Raw genomic sequence first — 19,215 nt, forward strand, 5'->3', positions numbered from 1 at the left:
GCCTCGTGTAAAAATTGATTGACATCACACGTGTAATTCAAAACTAAAGTCAGTTCTAAAACCTTAAGGCTCAAACCTAAATGAATTTGAAACACAAGGCATTGCAAATATCACTTGGTGATTGCATGACAAAAGACAGTGTGTCTGCACCAAGACCAAGTTTTGAGCAGCACCCTATTAAAGATTGAAAGGGAGCATTCTTCCAACTGGGCTGGGCTGATATTTTGTTTACTTCCATGAAATCCTATCACTTTTGACACAGCAATATATCGATTACCTCATGCTGACTTATTTTGAAGTTTCCTAGTAGTTTTGTTTTGACACAACCTTTACAAAAAGATGCACTGTGTCGAAGTCTTCTTTAGCACAAGAGGGATTTTAATTTGTGTCTTTATCTTCACTTTATAGCTGCTCAGATTCTTTCATATTTCTGAAAAGCATAAAATGTAACATCTAGTACTTTGGGATTACTCATGACTTTAGTTTGGATGAGTGTTTTTTAGAATCATTATACTGTACAATTGCATTGTAACAATTGGATTGATTTGACTGCCTGTATGCAAATGTTTATTGGTGACTTTTTAGAACCATCGTAAAAGCTGTTTTAAGAATTAACAGAAAATACTTCATATATGTAAGTTTTGTTGTGTCCAGAGCCTGTGTGGATTGGCAGACTCTGCTCACAGTGACGTCTCTCAGCAGTCCCTAGTTATAGTTACCAGTCTCGTGTTCAACACTCATGCACTATTCATTGGTGTATCACATCACTCTTGCCCAACTTCAGACTTGCACAAACCCAATTCTTTTCTGTACAACTTAACTATGTTGCCTTATTCTTACTGCTGTGGAAATGTCTAAAATGTTGATGTAGTGTCGCCTCCATTTCAGAAACATAGAAAAACAAAAGAAGTTCTGGGGCTGTTTCTCTCACAGGGAACTACCTTTGGAGCTACTCAGAAGGAAGGAGACAAGAGCATCATTTTCTTGCATGGTATGTATAATTTCATTAGCAACATCATGTTAAACAGAGATCAAATGTGAACCCCAAAGCTTTGGCATTTAGGCCTCATCATTTTGCAGTGTCCAGCACTGGAAAGACTTTTTTTTCTTTTTTGAGGAGGGACTTTTTGATGATTAAGTCAGGCTGTTGAGCTGAATTGTTTTGTTTTGTTTGCATACTATAGAAATATTTAGAACTTTACATTCTAGGTCTGGTGCAGTTATTTTTAATTTCACTGCTTTTTGGTTATTCTAAACTTCATGAGTTTTGTTTATACTGTGCAACATGCAGCTCATAAGGGTATCTAATTGTTTTGCCGATCTTTTGGTTTTGACCTGGTTTCCAGCGTTGTGTGACGTGTGTTTAATATATATGGTGAATATAGTTTTGATTTGTTCTACTTTGTTTTCTGTGTTCTACTATTACACACAACTCTGAAAACTTAAAGTGGTGACATCTAATGAATGGCTTAAGGTCATCTCTGTATCTTGGAAATAATTAACACACTTGATTGTGTCGAAAAAATCACAAACTATTTGGATTAAATTTATGCACCTGTGTCAATTGCATTTTGCTGGTTAATTACTGCAGATTAATTATTTTAAGTCTATTATTTTTCACAATGCATGTGAAATGTATCCTGTTTAATTGATGTATTAAGGTCAGTTGATTTGAATAATTGAAAGCCCCTTTTGAAGGCCGGGGTGTGGTAGAGCACAGACACCCCTCTGAAAATGTCAGCATACACGCAGTACTTCTATAATGACACTGGGTTTTGAACAACTATGTTATCAGAGGTTTTAAATGTAAATAATTTAGGTATTTTCCAGTAGCTCTTAGACTTTTTTGTAGCATGTAGTTGTTAGCCTCCCTCTGTCTGCAAGATGTTAGAGTAGAGCGTCAGGGTTTAGTCTGTTGTGGCTTTATATGCCTGTTTTTGGGGTTCTGGCTGCAGAACATACATAGAAATTAGTTAACGTCCTTGGTTTTTAAATGAAGCGCAAGTGGCTAATAAAACAGACATCTACTGTAAGTAATTACATCAACAAAATCTGTATCAATGTTAACTTCATAAACGTGCAGCGATTGTCTATGAAAACCATTTTAATCACTTTGAATTCCTCCCATAGAGCACACAAAGAACTGTTTTGCACCATGAAGCGCAGTAAGCACCGTGGACACAAGGAGGACAGAAATGGAGGTATCAGTAGCTAACTTTACATTAATTGTAATCCTGCAACATACAAATGCAGTGTGACTTGATTTTCAATGCTTTTATTAGCTTTTTGGGGTCTGTTTATCAGTCCCACTGTCTTCAGAATAAAATGTGATAAGCTTTCAGTGTCAAAGTACTTTTGTTTTAGTACAAGTTGTCCTTACTGTGTGTCCCCCTCATTTGGTCTCCAGACGAGCCAGCTATTCTGGAGACAGAAAATCTGGATCGCCAGGGCATGTTCATGGGAGGAGGACCAGACCCTGACACCATTTCACTGGCCTCAGTCACGGCTGTCACCACCAATGTATCAAACAAGAGGCAAGCATGGTCCTGTTGAGGACATGTCTGCCATTGTTAATCATGTGCATCTGTCTGAAGATTGTTACTGATTTTTTTTAACATGTCATTGTCTCATAGATCTAAGCCAGACATAAAGATGGAGCCCAGTTCTGGAAGACCAGTAGATTACCAAGTAAGAGAAACCCATCATTTTAATGGCACATGCATGGTTGCTCTTACTTTTTAATCTTATTTGTGGTACATTGTCAATCAATCAATCAATCAGTCAACCAGCCAGTCAGTATCACCTGATCATTTGATTCCAGGTGAGTGTGACAGTGATTGAGGCCAGACAGCTGGTGGGACTGAACATGGATCCAATGGTCTGTGTGGAGATCGGAGACGATAAAAAGTACACCTCAATGAAGGAATCAACCAACTGCCCATACTACAATGAAGTGAGTCAGTCATTACAACATACTGTGTTTATATACATTTTATCTAAATAGAGGCTTAATACTGTGACATCATCACAAACTCTTTTCTCTCTTCCAGTATTTTGTGTTCGACTTCCACGTCCCCCCAGATGTGATGTTTGACAAAATCCTGAAGTTGTCTGTAAGTTTTTTAATTCATTCATTGATTTATAGAATTCCTTGTTTGCTACAAGACAAGTGTATTTAATGGTGCAATGTTACTTCCCCTAATCCGCCCTCAGGTAATCCACTCTAAAAATCTTCTGCGCAGTGGAACACTGGTTGGAACCTTTAAACTGGATGTTGGCACAATCTACTCCCAGCCAGGTAAAGGATCAACACAAAATCAGCCTCAATATTACAAATCAGTACCACTAATACAGGTATTGTTTGGAGAATTTATTGTCTTTTTTTTCCTCTTGCAGAACATCAGTTTTACCACAAATGGGCTTTATTGTCTGACCCTGACGACATCACAGCGGGTTGTAAAGGCTATGTTAGGTGTGACGTTGCAGTTGTGGCCAAAGGCGACACTATAAAGACCCCACACAAGGCCAATGAGTCTGATGAAGATGACATAGAGGGGTAAATACATTTTCATCACACATGATTCTTTAATCTTACAATAGCTACCTTTTCAAGAAGGGCTCTGGGTATATTCCAAATATTGCCCCCAACAACTGAACATAACACATCTGTGTTAGTATGTAGAATATTTTAATATATGCAATTCTCAGTAATGAAATCCATCATAGATTATACTTTCATCTTTCAAAATGAATGTAGAAATTCCTGCAGTCCTGAATTTTTCTCAGCACCACATTGTGTGCCAGTGTCTTCTTTGTTATCCAATTTCATCATTTCCCATTTCTGTTTCAGCAACCTCTTATTACCTGAGGGGGTACCTGCAGAGCGACAGTGGGCTCGCTATTACCTGAAGATCTACAGAGCAGAGGGACTCCCAAGAATGAACACTAGCATCATGGCCAATGTTAAAAAGGCCTTCATTGGAGAAAATAAGGACCTGGTTGATCCTTATGTCCAAGTTCAGTTTGCTGGGCAGAAGGTGAGTGATAGAAGATCTCAAACAATCATTGTCCCATATTGCTGTTACAGTGCAATCCCCAAATTGATGCAGGCATAAATGAGGATTGTAATATGTGATTACAGGGGAAAACATCAGTTCAGAAGAGCTGCTATGAGCCCATCTGGAATGAGCAAATTGTTTTCACTGAGATGTTTCCACCACTGTGCAAACGCATGAAGATCCAGATCCGCGACTCTGATAAAGTGAATGATGTTGCTATAGGAACACACTTCCTAGACCTGCGGAAGATTGCCAACGATGGGGACAAAGGTGGTTTATCATTTTCTCTTTTAAAAACATTTTCAAGTTCTCCTTCCTGAATTTTGGAAACTTGGAAGATTGGATTTGTATAAAAAGCATCTGTCAGGCAGGACCTTTCCTTCCATAAATTGCAAATCATCAGATTCAAATTATATCTGTTCTGTATTTCAAAGGCTTCCTTCCCACACTGGGACCTGCCTGGGTTAACATGTACGGCTCCACCCGTACCTACACCCTGATGGACGAGTACCAGGAGTTAAACGAAGGACTTGGAGAGGGGGTGTCCTTCAGGGCCCGTCTGCTCATCAGCCTGGGTGTGGAAATCCTGGACCCCTCCTCCCCTGACATTACCAGCTCCACAGAGGTGCAGTTGGAGGGAGTACCCAACATCTCAGAGGTGGGTCCCTGCCTCGATGAGCAGCCATGCAGAGGAAGTTAATTGTTCCTCCATGCTGACAGGTCATTGTGCTGCAGTTATTGTGAATTATTAATTGTCTTTATTTAGCCCACCTGGTGCATTATTAACATGCTGTTTGGATTAATGTGGCTTCTTTTTGTTGCCGGACAATGTAACTCACACAGCAAATTCAATTGAGCACAGAGGGACCGTATCCATGGGCCCTCAGGGATTCAGTTCTCACTGTGCAACAGCTTGTATTACAGGATTGTCAGGACCACTACATCACTTTATATGTTATCAAAGTGCAACAGCTGTCAACATTTGATGAATTCGTTTCTTGTTTGGTTTCTAAATTTTACTCGGTGAAGAAAAAGTGAAGAGAGTGGGACAGTGTTTACTCACATTCAGACACTCACACGTGTTTGGTTCACAGACCGCGACTGGGAAGGTTGAGGAATTTTTCCTCTTTGGATCGTTCCTCGAGGCCACAATGATTGACAGAAAGATTGGTGATAAGCCCATCAACTTTGAGGTCACCATAGGTATTTTCCATTACCTACTCATTATCATGTTTGAAATCTTGTCCTGTTTAGTTTCTTTTTCTTTTTAGTTAGTGGATGTGCAGGTTTTTGGTTAAAAATTCTTAGATTTGAAGTGGAAAAATGAATTTTTAATATACTAATCTAACTATTGTTACTGTAATTCATGTGAAATCAAAGAGTTTTGGAGCCCAAATATACCTGCTAATTATCATAACTATGCAACTATTAACACTGCTGTTTGCCAGGTTACTACGGAAACGAGATTGATGGAGTTGTCAAGCCAAAAACAAAAGGGAAGAAGGGCGGAGGCGATGGTGACGAAGAAGAAACTGACCTGATTCACAACTCCAGTGAGGAGGAGATGGACGATGACGGAGACCTGACTTCAGTGGCAACTACACCTCCCATGAAACCCGTCATCACTGATCGGTCAGGGCAGAAATATCATTATTATAGAGCAATAAGATGTTTCCCACATAATCATTGCTGGTAATAAACATGGATTGCAGTTACCTATTTAGATATTTGTAAAAATTTTTCTAGGTAGTAAAAAAAGTTTAAAGTAGTTTAATAGTTTAACATTATTGCTTTTTGCATATCACATTCTTTTTCACATTTAACCAGCCGGCTTTCTTATTTAAGCTTCCTGTTTCTTATTCTAATTCACAGAAACTACTTCCACCTGCCGTATTTTGAGAGGAAGCCTTGTATCTACATCAAGAGTTGGTGGCAGGATCAGAGAAGGAGGCTGTACAATGCCAACATTATAGACAACATTGCAGATAAACTGGCAAGTCTCACACACACACAAAAGTTTGGTGTGTAGTTTTATTAATTAGCCTGTTGGCAGGTGAATATATGTATGTGATTTCTTAGTGAGCCGTAAGAAACAACCTACATAATAAATAGTGTAATGATTATTATGTAAACTTGCATGTTGCATTGCTTCTATAGGAGGATGGACTCAATGATGTGCAAGAAATCATTAAGACAGAGAAGACCTACCCTGAGCGCAGACTGAGGGGAGTCCTTGAGGAACTCAGCCAAGGATGCAGGTGCTGCAAACATCATAATAACATGCTGTATTTATCATGCACAAGAATGGGTTTATATGGATTTTCATGCTGATGGAACTCCTCTTCTTTCAGTCAGTTTCTTTCGCTGGCAAACAAGGACCAGAATCAGTCTGGCAGAACCAAACTTGACAGGGAGCGACTGAAGCTGTGCATGTCAGAAGTGGTATGTGAATGAATAGAGGAGCAATGCTTTTCTTCTGCTTGTTGATTGTGAATATTCGTACTTGCTGAACTCTGGACTGTTTCTGGCTTTAGGAAACCATCGGCCAGCAAGCGAAGGCCATGAGGTCACAGGTGAAGAAAAGCACAGTGAGAGATAAAATCAAGCTGGCTCAAAACTTCCTCTCAAAGCTGCGCTTCCTGGCTGACGAAGTAAGATCTGCAGTGTTATGTTTGTTGTACATGCGTGTTTCGTTTCATGGTCGTTTCATGTTTTATTTGAGTGTTCTTCCTCCTGCAGCCTCAACACAGCGTTCCTGATGTTTTTATCTGGATGATAAGTAATGGGAAGCGCATTGCTTATGCACGTGTCCCTTCCAAAGACATCCTATATTCCAGTATAGATGAAGAGAGGGGAAAGGAGTGTGGCAAAGTCAAGACAATCTTTCTCAGGGTGAGTTCACAAACAACATTGTAAAATAATCAGAGAGTAGTTAATATAATCTGATAAGTACTCTGAATTATTTATCAAACCCCTTTCACCATCTGTAACCAAGCTGTTTTGCTTTAATAAAAAAAATTATTCCCTTTGTCCTGATATACTAAAGATCCCTGGAAAGAAAGGCTTTGGTCCTGCTGGCTGGACCGTGCAGTCCAAGATAGAGATTTATCTGTGGCTGGGTCTGAATAGGCAGCGCAAAGACTACCTGAGTGGCCTCCCCAATGGATTTGAGGAGAATAAGTTGGCCAAAGGACCTGGCATCCCATGCTCACCTCCGATCAGCCTCACTTACATGAGTAAGACCATCAACCAATTCAATAGTCCTCATGCTCACTTATTCACAGTCTCAAATAAAGACTTTCCTTCTAAAATTTTCTTTTACATGTTTTAGAGATGTGTAATTGAGATAATACCAACAACATCTCTGCAAATGTCTTGATCTTGAAACATCCTATGAATACTTCTCTACAGTGAAGCAGATCTTCCAGCTGAGGGTCCACATGTACCAAGCTCGCAGCCTGTTCGCTGCTGACAGCACAGGCCTGTCCGATCCTTTTGCAAGAGTCTTCTTCTCAACACAAAGTCAAGTCACTGAGGTAAGCACACTCAAAAAGACTTCACAGGAAATCATCTGTCACCTTACAATATGATTTATTGCACAGCTTCATCTTAAATGTTGTTTCCTTGCCAGGTGTTGGCTGAGACTCTCTGCCCCACATGGGACCAGCTGCTGGTCTTTGAGAATGTGGAGCTGTTTGGAGAGGCCAGCGAACTGAGAGACGACCCTCCGATCATCGTCATTGAAATCTATGATCAAGACACAGTGGTGAGGGTTGTTTTGAAATAGTTTCCATTTGAACTAACATGAGAAAAGAATCTTTCTCCACACAGCTTGTATTTCCAGATAGTAACAGTCTTGTCATGCTCGTCCACCTTTATCACCTAATAATTTAAGTCTGTCTGTCTTTCAGTTGAAATGTAAGACAAAACATGTCACTTAAATACTAATGAGTCTAAAACCAGTGTGTTAGATGCCCTTAATATTGTGTTCCTCTGTTACTTGGAGTTTGAACATGTACCAGTTTTGTTTGTGTCAATCTGTAATGACTAATATTTGAAAGAATGCTTTTTGCTGACTGACAGTTTCATATTTGCTCCTGTCGATATCACCATTGTTTTGGATGACCCTTTGGATAAGTAGAGTGTGGCTTCTGATGGCTTGGTGTACTGTAGAGGCACTGTAATGTGTGTAGAGTAAATAGCATTAAAAGGCATGCAAGAGGAATAAGATGTACGTCAATGGACTTGTTGCTAATTCACAACAGTCCATGAGGATGATGGACTTGTACCTGTTGCATTCCTTTAAGTGAAACTTTTGTGCTTTTTGTCTGTGACCAACAGAGAATTTGGACTCTTTATAACCACTAACTGCAAGAGAGATTTAATGGCATATTTATATGTATATATATGTATATAAATGTGCTTACATAAATGTGTCTGTTTTGCAGTTCACTGGTTATTTTAGGGCTCATGCTTTTGTTTATTTTTTTCTTTTGGTCTCTTTTATCTTCAGTGTTTTTTTTTATCTATAGTCTTTGCATCTAGAAACATGTGCATCTCGTGCCATGTTTCTTCCTGCTGATTGGACGAATCACATAATTAATTATTTACACCATAAACAACCTCGTTTACTTGCTTTTTTTGATAAAGCCATTGTAATTTAAATACTAATGGACTGGGTTCATTTGAGTAAAAAGACTTTAAAATATTCAAACCAGCTGTTTTATGTTTTGGACATTTAAGGATTTAACCATTGTATGCTTCCAGGGCAAAGCTGACTTCATGGGCAGAACCTTTGCTAAGCCTGTGGTCAAGATGGCCGATGAGCACTACGGCCCTCCGCGCTTCCCTCCACAGCTGGAGTACTATCAGATCTACCGCGGGAACTGCACCGCTGGAGAAATGCTGGCGGCCTTTGAGCTGCTGCAGGTTAGTCATCCAGCTGTGAGCCTACATGACTGCAGCTGTCACATCATATCAAAAGCATATGTGTCATTATGCTTTCATGTGTTGTCTCGTAGATTGGCCCCAATGGGAAAGCTGACCTGCCTCCCATAGACGGTCCTACAGATATGGACCGTGGTCCGATCCTGCCTGTACCACTGGGGATCAGACCAGTGCTCAGCAAGTACAGGATTGAGGTAACATGAACATTGATTTATTTACCAGGAAAATATGTAAAGTCAGTGATGACATTTACTGACCAAAAATTCAAAATTCAAGAATTCAAACTTGAATAAAATGAACATAAAATGATATGAACATTGGTGAACTCTCCTATCCTTCAGGTTTTGTTCTGGGGCTTGAGAGACCTGAAGAGAGTGAATCTGGCCCAGGTGGATCGGCCTCGTGTGGACATTGAATGTGCCGGGAAGGGAGTACAGTCTGCCCTCATCCCCAACTATAAGAAAAACCCCAACTTCAGCACCCTCGTCAAGTGGTTTGAAGTGGTATGTTATCATTTAAATGACTAGTTCCTACTTAATATTTACTCCATACGCCTACATTAACCTTCCACACAAATTGGAAAAGAAGCATCCAGTGCACTGCTGATGAATTCCTGTAAACTTGTACTTTCTCAGTTTGTCTAATTCTGGATTTTGTTTGTCAGGATTTGCCTGAGAACGAGTTGCTTCACCCGCCGCTGAACATCCGAGTGGTGGACTGCAGGGCTTTTGGTCGCTACACTCTGGTCGGCTCCAACGCTGTCACCAGCCTGCGGAAGTTCATCTACAGGGCGTCAGATAAGCAGGCAAACAACTGGTCCACAACAGGTAAAAACTAAAACACGGGTCTATTTTTTTTGTTTAATGTAGGAACAACAGTGTGTGTGTAATATGGTTCCTATGAAGGACGGTGTGTGTGATGATATAATAAACAATATTATGTTGTCAATCTGTCTTTCAGAGGAAATCATTGTCGTCAACATGGAACCTGAGCCTTCTTATAAGAAGATGGACACTGTGGTCAAACTGGACTCTGTGAGTTAAATAATAATCCCACAGGAAGGACATGAACTAAAACAGACAGCTCCTGAAAAACAGCATTTGCACAATAACAAATGAAGAAATACAGAGTGAAAGACAAATCAGTGAATGACGATGACAACTGCAGTATTTTCTAATTGTCCAGCAAAATATTGTCATGTGATTTCACATTATGCAATCTGGTTTTCTACCTAGTGCTCCGATGCTGTGGTCAAAGTCGAGGTGAGCAAAGTGCTGTAGTTGCTTTATGTTTTATAAATCAAAATTGAAAGATTTTGGTGTTTACTGACAAGATGTGTGATGCTTTTTGTACAAAAAGGATGACGATAAGGATGGAAAGGGGAAAAAGAAGAAGAGGAAGAAGGGCGATGAGACTGAGGAAGAGGAACTTGACGAGAGCATGTTGGACTGGTGGTCCAAATACTTTGCTTCTATTGAAACCTTGACAGGGATATTAGCACAGACATTTTGAATGAAATTCTGAATACAGCTCAGCAACTTGATAAAAAGTAACAATTTAACTTTATCCATTAAGTTTTTCTTTCATAACTTGAAAGTTGTTTTGGGAAAAATTGTTGGATTTTATTTGGCTCTCAGTGAAAACAGTGACTTTCTGGTCTTACAGGCACTCAAGGCTCAAGAAGCAGCTCTCTCAGATTCAGAAGACAAAGAGGACATGGACGCTGCAGATGGTGGAGGTAAAACCAGACGACCTTAAATAAGAGTAGCTTACTGTTTTTTGTATTCAGTTTCAAAGTTTCATACTATCTACTATACTTCCATGTGCCTCTGTGTCAGCCCTGTGCTGAGTAGTATCTTCACGTTAGTCTTAACATTTGTTCTGGCACTCTTTGTACTCAGACGTCATTCTCAAGCACTAATGAAAGACAGAATAGACAAGCAGAGAATAACACTATTGCTCGTGTTTAAATAACATAGATTTTACTCGACTTGTCAAATGAAGTGCATGCATGTTTGTCTTTTATGAGCTCACTAACTCTGGTGTTTTCTTCTACAGTGCAGTAGTGAACCTCGTAGCCCGAGAATGCCTCCATGTAGATGCTGACATGAATCCAAATTTCTAAGTGTGGGACAACCGCTTTTTCTCTCCCATATGTGCATATTAGTCATATGCCTGACATGAAAGTTGTCAAAGAAAAATTGCAGCGAATCGAAACACAGACAATGCAAATTTGATGAAACGATGAGCGTTAATTGTTGTGATATAAGATAAATTAAAAACATGTTCGATTCTGTGCTTCGCCAATGAGGCTGCACAGAATCAACTGTTTATCATGTGACCAAATATATTATGCATGCAAATGTAGCATACACTGTAGTATATGGTGCATGTTACTATACATATACTTTGACATGATTTGACTGTGGCTGGTCAAGTTGTGAGCTTGTCTTTAAGGAGCTTTGCAGAGTCCACACAGCTGCCTGCCAGGAGGATCCTGCCACAGTATCCCCACTGAACTGTATACTGCAACAGTATACAATTCAATGGCATGCTTGTTCTACGCTATAACAGCTGGTTTTGGCAACTTTCATGTGGAATTCATGTCTTGAGTGCTCTGCTCCTTCACCCCCACCCCACCCCTCCACACCCGCATCCCCTTCACCCCTTCACCCCACCCCACCCCCCTCACTCCGTCCTCACCGCTTACCTGTACTCAGATATCAAACCCGATGACTCTCCTGTGAAAGGCACCAAGAGAGGAAAAGGAAAGAAGGAGAAGAAGAAGCTGGCAGTCGATCCGTTCGAGAAGAAAAAGCCGAAGCTGGATGAGTTGAAGGTACTGAAGTCGGCACATACTGTGTTTTCCATTTTAAACTGGAGGAGCATGAACTTGTTTGTTCATACATGACAAGATGTGAAAATACAGAAGAGGTAATGAAGAAGTATTTTTTTTCTACTATCAACTTCATGTTGTTATATATATTTTTTGTTTTTCACGAAAAAAGGTGTATCCTAAGGAGCTGGAGGGTGAGTTTGACAACTTTGAGGACTGGCTCCACAGTTTTAATCTGTTCAGGGGAAAGGGTGGCGATGACGACGACCAGAACGTGGCGGATGAGGACAGGATTGTTGGGAAATTCAAAGTAAGAGCAGGATGTTTATAGTTGAATACACGGAAGTAATTTTTTCTCTGGTTAAATCAGTTGTCTACATATATTTGCCATTTCTTAAGAAAAACAAACTATCCATAGATTAATGTTTTGTTTATCCAACATAACACACCTGCAGAGAATGTGGAGCGTTTTGCATGTGATGTAACAGTCTTTAGATAAAATGTTTTCCCCAATGTTTTTTCAATATAACCATTAAGTTGTTTAACTGTGTCCCTTTAGGGCTCGCTGTGCATGTACAAAGTGTCAGATGATATGCCCAGAGACATGAACTTAGACTCCAACATGGGAATGTTTCAGAACATCCCTCACAACGATCCCATTAACATCCTCGTCCGCATCTATGTCATCAGGGTGAGATATGTATTCTGTACTCCACTGCATGTTAATGTGAATACTGATGCACATATACGAGGCGGGTCAGATTCTACAGAAAGATTACTTTGATTATCGAATTTCATACTAAAACGATCCCTGTTTTTTTTCCGTCAGGCGACTGATCTGCATCCAGCTGACATTAACGGGAAAGCTGACCCATACATCGCAATCAAACTGGGAAAGACAGAGATCAAAGACAAAGAGAACTACATCTCTAAACAGCTGAACCCTTTGTTTGGCAAGTAAGTCGGCAAGCTGTATTCCTGATGACAAAAATTTACTTACTAAAGTTTTTACCATGTTATGCATGTATTAAATGCCGAATTTCTTTTTCTCCGTTCAGATCCTTTGACGTGGAGGCCACATTCCCAATGGATTCCACACTCACGGTTTCAATTTATGACTGGGACCTGGTGGGAACTGATGATCTGATTGGAGAAACCAAACTTGACCTTGAGAACCGTTTCTACAGCAAACACAGAGCCACGTGTGGTATCACATGTAACTACGCCATGTAAGAATCAAAGGCCCACCTCCCTGTAGCAGTGTGTGGAAGATGGATGGTAGATGATTTCACACAGGATAGGTGATGCATAAGGATGACTCGGGTAGCATTAGATAATATGTCAGTCATGTAATAGTGCATGACATTAACTTTCAAATACTTAACTGTATATGGTTGCATGGTAAACCCCACATATTTGTTATACATGGCTTTTGTTGTGGGTTTTATGACAAGGTTTTCCAAAAAGTGTAATTTTACTATATACTGCAGAGTTATGATAGATTTATTCAATGCATCTATTCATGTAACTCTTAACTGCTTTTGCTCTTTTCTGTAGCCATGGTTACAATGTTTGGAGGGACCCAATGAAACCCACACACATCCTGGCGAAGCTGTGCAAGGATGGCAAACTGGATGGGCCTCACTATGGCCCTGGAGGAAGAGTGAAGGTGGAGAACCGTGTCTTCATGGCACCGACTGAGATCGAGGATGAAAATGGTATCTGTGGATTTCACTCACACTCCTTTGTTGCAATGCAATACAATAGCACTTTAAGATAGGATTTTGACAGCATGGGTTCATTTGGTTATGCTTGTCAGGATTGAAGAAGCAGACAGAGGAGCACCTGGCTCTGACCGTGTTGAAGCACTGGGAGGAGATCCCACGGGTTGGATGCAAACTCGTCCCAGAACACGTGGAAACAAGACCACTGCTCCACCCTGACAAACCAGGAATTGAACAAGTGTGTCAATATATTCATTTTAACTCTATTCACATCACAACAGACATCTTTACAACCTGTACTAGAAAGTTTGTTTTCTTGTGTTCAACTGTGATTAGGGAAGAATTGAGATGTGGGTGGATATGTTCCCTAAGGACATGACTGCCCCTGGCCCTGCACTTGACATTTCACCAAGGAAACCAAAGAAGTATGTGCTCTTTTCAAAACTGGGTCAGATAATTAGCTTGCAGCGTTTATATACACTATATAAACTGCCCAAAAATGGTGTACTGCTTGAATAAATGTGAAGGATTAATCCAAAAGTGCTTCGGACTTGTCGTCCGTCATTGTAATATAATATAATATAATTATAATCATACACTTTATCTTGTCATTTTTCCTTGTGTTCAGGTTTGAACTGAGGGTGATCATCTGGAACACAGATGAAGTTGTTCTCGAGGATGATGACATCTTTACTGGCGAGAAATCAAGCGATATATTTGTGCGAGGGTAATTATGGACGTGATAAGTTGCTGCTTTTGTGTTTTGTTCATTTGCTTGTTTCTCTCTGTCTTTACTTTTTTATGTGCACAACTGGACCAAGGCCACTTCATAGTCCGTAGAGATAGAAATTAAAAATGAGAATGAAATCTGTTCTAATTCTGATGGAAATCAATACTTTATTTGTTCAGGATTTATGACTTTATCCCACATCATTCCCTCTAACAGCTGGTTGAAAGGGCAGCAGGAGGACAAGCAGGACACTGACGTCCATTACCACTCCATCACTGGGGAGGGAAACTTCAACTGGCGCTTTGTCTACCCCTTCGACTACCTCATGGCAGAAGAGAAGATCGTGATCTCAAAGAAGGAGTCCATGTTTGCTTGGGATGAGACCGAGTACAAGATTCCAGCTCGTCTTAATCTGCAAGTGTGGGACGCTGACCATTTCTCTGCAGATGACTTCTTAGGTACAGTGGACTGGCATCTGTCTGTTAACTACTTCTTGTTTATTCCACCATATCAATCGAGCTTTCTTAAATAATATCTCTGTATAGGTGCAATTGAGCTGGACCTGAACCGTTTCCCACGTGGTGCAAAGACTGCCAAGCAGTGCACCATTGAGATGGTGACAAATGAAGCAGAAATGCCCATGGTCTCCATCTTCAAACAGAAGAGGATCAAAGGCTGGTGGCCATTTGTGGCCAGAAATGAAGATGATGATGAGTTTGAGCTGACGGTATGTCAAAGTAATGAGTGACTTTGTGACAATCAGGGTGCAGTCTTTAGTGTAAACCCTCCTGATGGCAAATATTGTCTTTGCAGGGAAAAGTGGAAGCAGAGCTGCACCTTCTGACAGGAGAGGAAGCCGAGAAAAACCCAGTTGGTGAAGGACGCAACGAACCAGAGCCACTAGAGAAACCCAAGTATGAAGGATGTTCTCCTATCACCCCACCGTCCACGTTGTTTTCTTGTACATTGCACACTGTTCTTTCGATCTGTTTTTCTCTTTATGTACACATACACAAACACGCAAACACATTCAGTTTTAACGACTGACAGTCCAGCTTAACTGTAAAAAGTAACCAAATGCAAAACAGTTAAAAAAATTAAATAAATATCATGATAAATAAAATTATAATAAATAAATGAATAAATAAAAATATAAATCTGTCATAAACATAAAACATGAAATCTTTAACATACATAAAAAAGCATAAAGAAAGATACATTCTACATAAAAAAACAATAAGCAAAAGCAATTTCATGAAATGAGGAAAGACATTTATACGGATTTACTTCAACCAAGTTCTGGACTTTTACCTAGGATCTTCTTTCTTTACATGGTAAGTTGCTGTTTCTTCATATCTTTTGTGTATTTCTGCTTAGAATCATCTAAGATACTGTTAATTGTTTTTCTGGCTTGCCTTTTGCTTTATCTTATGTTCCAGTAATATCAGCTACATTTACATTTAAATCTGACTTAGGAAAAGACCCGACAGTAGAACGGTCCATTGTGCTTAAAGTCTGTATTACTGAACACGTGTGTTTCTGTCCCTCCAGCCGCCCAGACACCAGCCTTCTGTGGTTCCTCACTCCCTTCAAAGCCATAAAACACTTGGTCTGCAACCAGTACAAGTGGCTGGCCATCAAAATTGTCACTGCTCTCCTGCTGCTGGCCATGCTGGCTCTTTTCCTCTACAGCATGCCTGGTTACATGGTCAAGAAAATGCTGGGAGCTTGAGATGTTGCTCAGACACCTCTGCAGAAGGTTCCAGCAGTTTCACTAACCAGATGGCTTCTGACCTTTCTCTCTTCCCTGCTTACTTTCTATCTACAGCTTCCCTTCAATCAGTGATATAATTCAAGCAGACTGTGAGTCCTTATATGAGTGAAGAAAAAACAACATGCTTTGAGAATGCTTTCAGAAAAGCACATTCTCCTCACTATTCTGAATGAGTTTATTCAAATGAATGTTCCTGTATTGACCTTCAGCTATCAGGATACAAAAAGTCCATTTTTTAAGATACTGTTGATAGATATTCTTTGCTGTCTGTTGATCAAATTGATTCCACAGTCAAGACTGTCTCTTGCAACATGTCTATGATTTTATTGCATCTCCGTGTGCATATGAAGCTTTTTCCAAAATGAACCATGAGTTTTGAATTCATCACTTACGTGTAGCATTAAAGTGGAACCAAAAGATCTATTTATTTATTTATTTGGGTTCCCATTAGCCACCACCATGGTAGCAACTACTCTTGCTGGGGTCCACTCAAGTAAACATTACGTCATAATGCAAGACAATAACGTAAATTAAGAAGGGAACAAAAGATACAAACAAACAGTAAAACTACTAATAATGATAATAACAATTACAAGTAGCCCGCTTTATCTAAACAGTCAGTAAAACATTTGATGCAGCTCAAAAAACAATAACACCACTAAAAACAGCATAAACAGTGACTAAAGAATAAAATTAGGTAAAAAAAAAAACAGACCACTTTTCAACACAGAAGAGGCTGATCAAGTATGACATTGTGGAAGGATGCTAGTTGTTTCAGCCTGCAGAGAGCTGCCTTTAAAGATGAAAAAACACAAAACTCATCAAACAAAAACTGAATGATTTAACAAAACACCATCACCAGTAAAAATGGGGGCCAGTGTAGCCAAACAGTTAATGAAGAGGAGCAGCTGAAATACCCATATCCAGGTTAACTCAAAACGCACATTTTTAATTAGCAGCATCTGGTAAATGAAGATTTGATGTATTATTAAATCAGCAATTTGAATCAATAAATAAATTGTGTTGGTGTCAGAGGTGAAATGTGACCTTTTAACCTTTGACACCAACACAATTGATACAGTCTGGAATTACAGGGTTCCAGCACTTGGCTCTGTCTATTATATGTGTTTTCTTCATCCACCCTCCACACCAACAAGAATATAGCCCCTGGTGTGGGGGTACGCAGGTCTTACCTCAGGTTGTAACAGCATGTGGGAACCTCCTCTTTTCATATCATGCTTGCAAGTAATGGATTCCTTGGATTGTTGACTGGCTTTGCCTTTTTTAACATTTGTTTATGTCTCTGTGCTCCACCAGCCGTCCCGATATTGCCCTCCTCTGGTTCCTCATCCCTTTCAAAGCTGCAAAACACCTGGTGTGTGACCAGTACAGGTGGCTGACCATCAAGATTCTCACTGCTCTCCTGCTGCTGGCCATCTTGGCTCTTTTCCTGTACAACATGCCTGGTTACATGGTGAAGAAAATGTTGGGAGCTTAAGTTAAAACCAGGAGATGATAACTTTTTCAAAAGGTGTGCATTCAGTAATAATTTGTATTTTTTTGTGAATCTTTTTGCAATTTACCATTTGACAAAAATAACTGATGCCTTATTAACCAAGCACTATTATAATAGCAGTACTAATAATACACCTTGAGTGCATCCACCATTGGTTATTAATGTAGTCTAATATGTACAAATCTCAACATGTTGCTTCTGTTGGTGTGATAACTGCAGTTTTTCTTGTTTAATGGAATGTGGTTTTCTTTATTCCCATTAAATCCACCCAATCTTGGTTGCTCACCCATGATAACTGATGACCATTATTTGGATATTTAAGGATATTTATTGATAAATAAGTGAGGATTTTTAGCATAGTTGGTTTGTGTTCAGATTTTCTTGCTTGAACAATGTTTTGTCATGTTGTCCTGATTATATGTCTATGTACGTTTTTTCAAATTTATGATTAAATTGATCTCTGAACCATTCAGTTTTCTGCTAGTCCTCTTTTCTGTGTATATGTGCCCTTGTTAGTGTGCTAAGTATTAGGAAACAGCACATACCTTCTTGTCTTATCATCAGTGATAACAAGGCTCAAGTGCATGGCTTGGTCTATCATATGCGTTTCAGCTCATATAACCAAGTAGAAGTAAAATTACTTTTTTGGTCAGCTATAATAAGGACCGTATGAATAAGAATGTGTCCAACCAGCTCTTTTCCTGTGATACTATTGAAAGTGGGGAAAATTTCTACAATTTCATTGAGAAGTGTTAAAAAAACAGTCTAGATAAAGTAGCCGAGGAGGAGCCACACCAGCATTGCTGTATCTGCGGACGAGGTCAGTTGCCACGATGTCCGAGGCAGGACCCTCCTGAGCAGTCAGAACACTGATAAGGATTTGGTGTCAACGTCAAAATGGGCTTTTGAGATGTCCGTCCAGGCGTTACGGTGGGTGACAAAGAAGATGTTGATGCAGATGAGGGTCCTGGTTGTGGTGTCCCCAAAGATGACACAGGGACAGAGCTGGAAGGCTAGAGGTTCACAGACAAGAAAGTGAAATTTTATAGAATACAGAATACAACACCAACACTTCATAACTTTATGAGAGACGTCTGGTACCTTGTGTGTATGGAAACCACAGTTACAGGTCTGTGTCCCTCCAAACAGAGACATTTGTCCCCTCAGCTGCATCGGACATTTCTCAATCCGTAACATTGTTTGGCAGTGACTTATAAAAACGTGTCTCCTTTTAATAGCTTAGCATAGGTTTGTGTTTTATGACAGTGCGCACATGACTTTGTCCAAGTTTACCTTCAGATACAGATCATGCCACTTTTTCTGGCGTGGTGCCGGCCTGTTTCCTGCCTCAGAGGGCCAGCCCCCCGAGGCAGCAAACCTACGCAGGTGGGACATCCACTCATCATCACCCATAGCTCTGTGCCTCTTCTGTTTGGAAGCTGCCATTAATCTGCCATTAATCAAAAAAGAAAAGTTACGTGTATACCAAACCAGCTTAGGTTTATAATAATTCAGTTCATTACACAATATAACCATATCGTATCATATAGAGGGCCGTCTCACAGTCAGGCCGAGCATCCTGCGCTTCCCCTCCAGCTAGGACTGCTACGCGTCAATGAGACGGTAGGCA

General features: G+C 40.0%; 1 protein-coding gene across 1 annotated transcript; it reads left to right on the forward strand.

The window, feature by feature from the left end:
* Window positions 1-2,155: 2,155 nt before the first annotated feature.
* Window positions 2,156-16,027, forward strand: LOC111225347 (otoferlin-like). The gene is made up of 41 exons (XM_022750157.1): window positions 2,156-2,201; window positions 2,408-2,534; window positions 2,634-2,688; window positions 2,822-2,953; window positions 3,051-3,113; window positions 3,214-3,298; window positions 3,397-3,556; window positions 3,851-4,037; window positions 4,142-4,328; window positions 4,493-4,716; window positions 5,153-5,261; window positions 5,507-5,690; window positions 5,931-6,051; window positions 6,216-6,316; window positions 6,410-6,500; window positions 6,593-6,709; window positions 6,798-6,950; window positions 7,105-7,294; window positions 7,470-7,594; window positions 7,690-7,824; window positions 8,826-8,987; window positions 9,080-9,199; window positions 9,347-9,508; window positions 9,670-9,832; window positions 9,966-10,039; window positions 10,241-10,276; window positions 10,365-10,494; window positions 10,669-10,737; window positions 11,756-11,844; window positions 12,014-12,151; window positions 12,401-12,532; window positions 12,671-12,798; window positions 12,900-13,070; window positions 13,399-13,559; window positions 13,661-13,803; window positions 13,902-13,990; window positions 14,194-14,292; window positions 14,512-14,753; window positions 14,841-15,022; window positions 15,109-15,209; window positions 15,847-16,027. The coding sequence occupies exons 1-41, from the start codon at window positions 2,156-2,158 to the stop codon at window positions 16,025-16,027; spliced, it is 5,364 nt and encodes a 1,787-aa protein (XP_022605878.1).
* The last annotated feature ends 3,188 nt before the right edge of the window (window positions 16,028-19,215 follow it).

Source organism: Seriola dumerili, unplaced genomic scaffold (assembly GCF_002260705.1).
Source record: "Seriola dumerili isolate Sdu_G_001 unplaced genomic scaffold, Sdu_1.0 BDQW01000149.1, whole genome shotgun sequence".
NCBI lineage: Eukaryota > Metazoa > Chordata > Actinopteri > Carangiformes > Carangidae > Seriola > Seriola dumerili.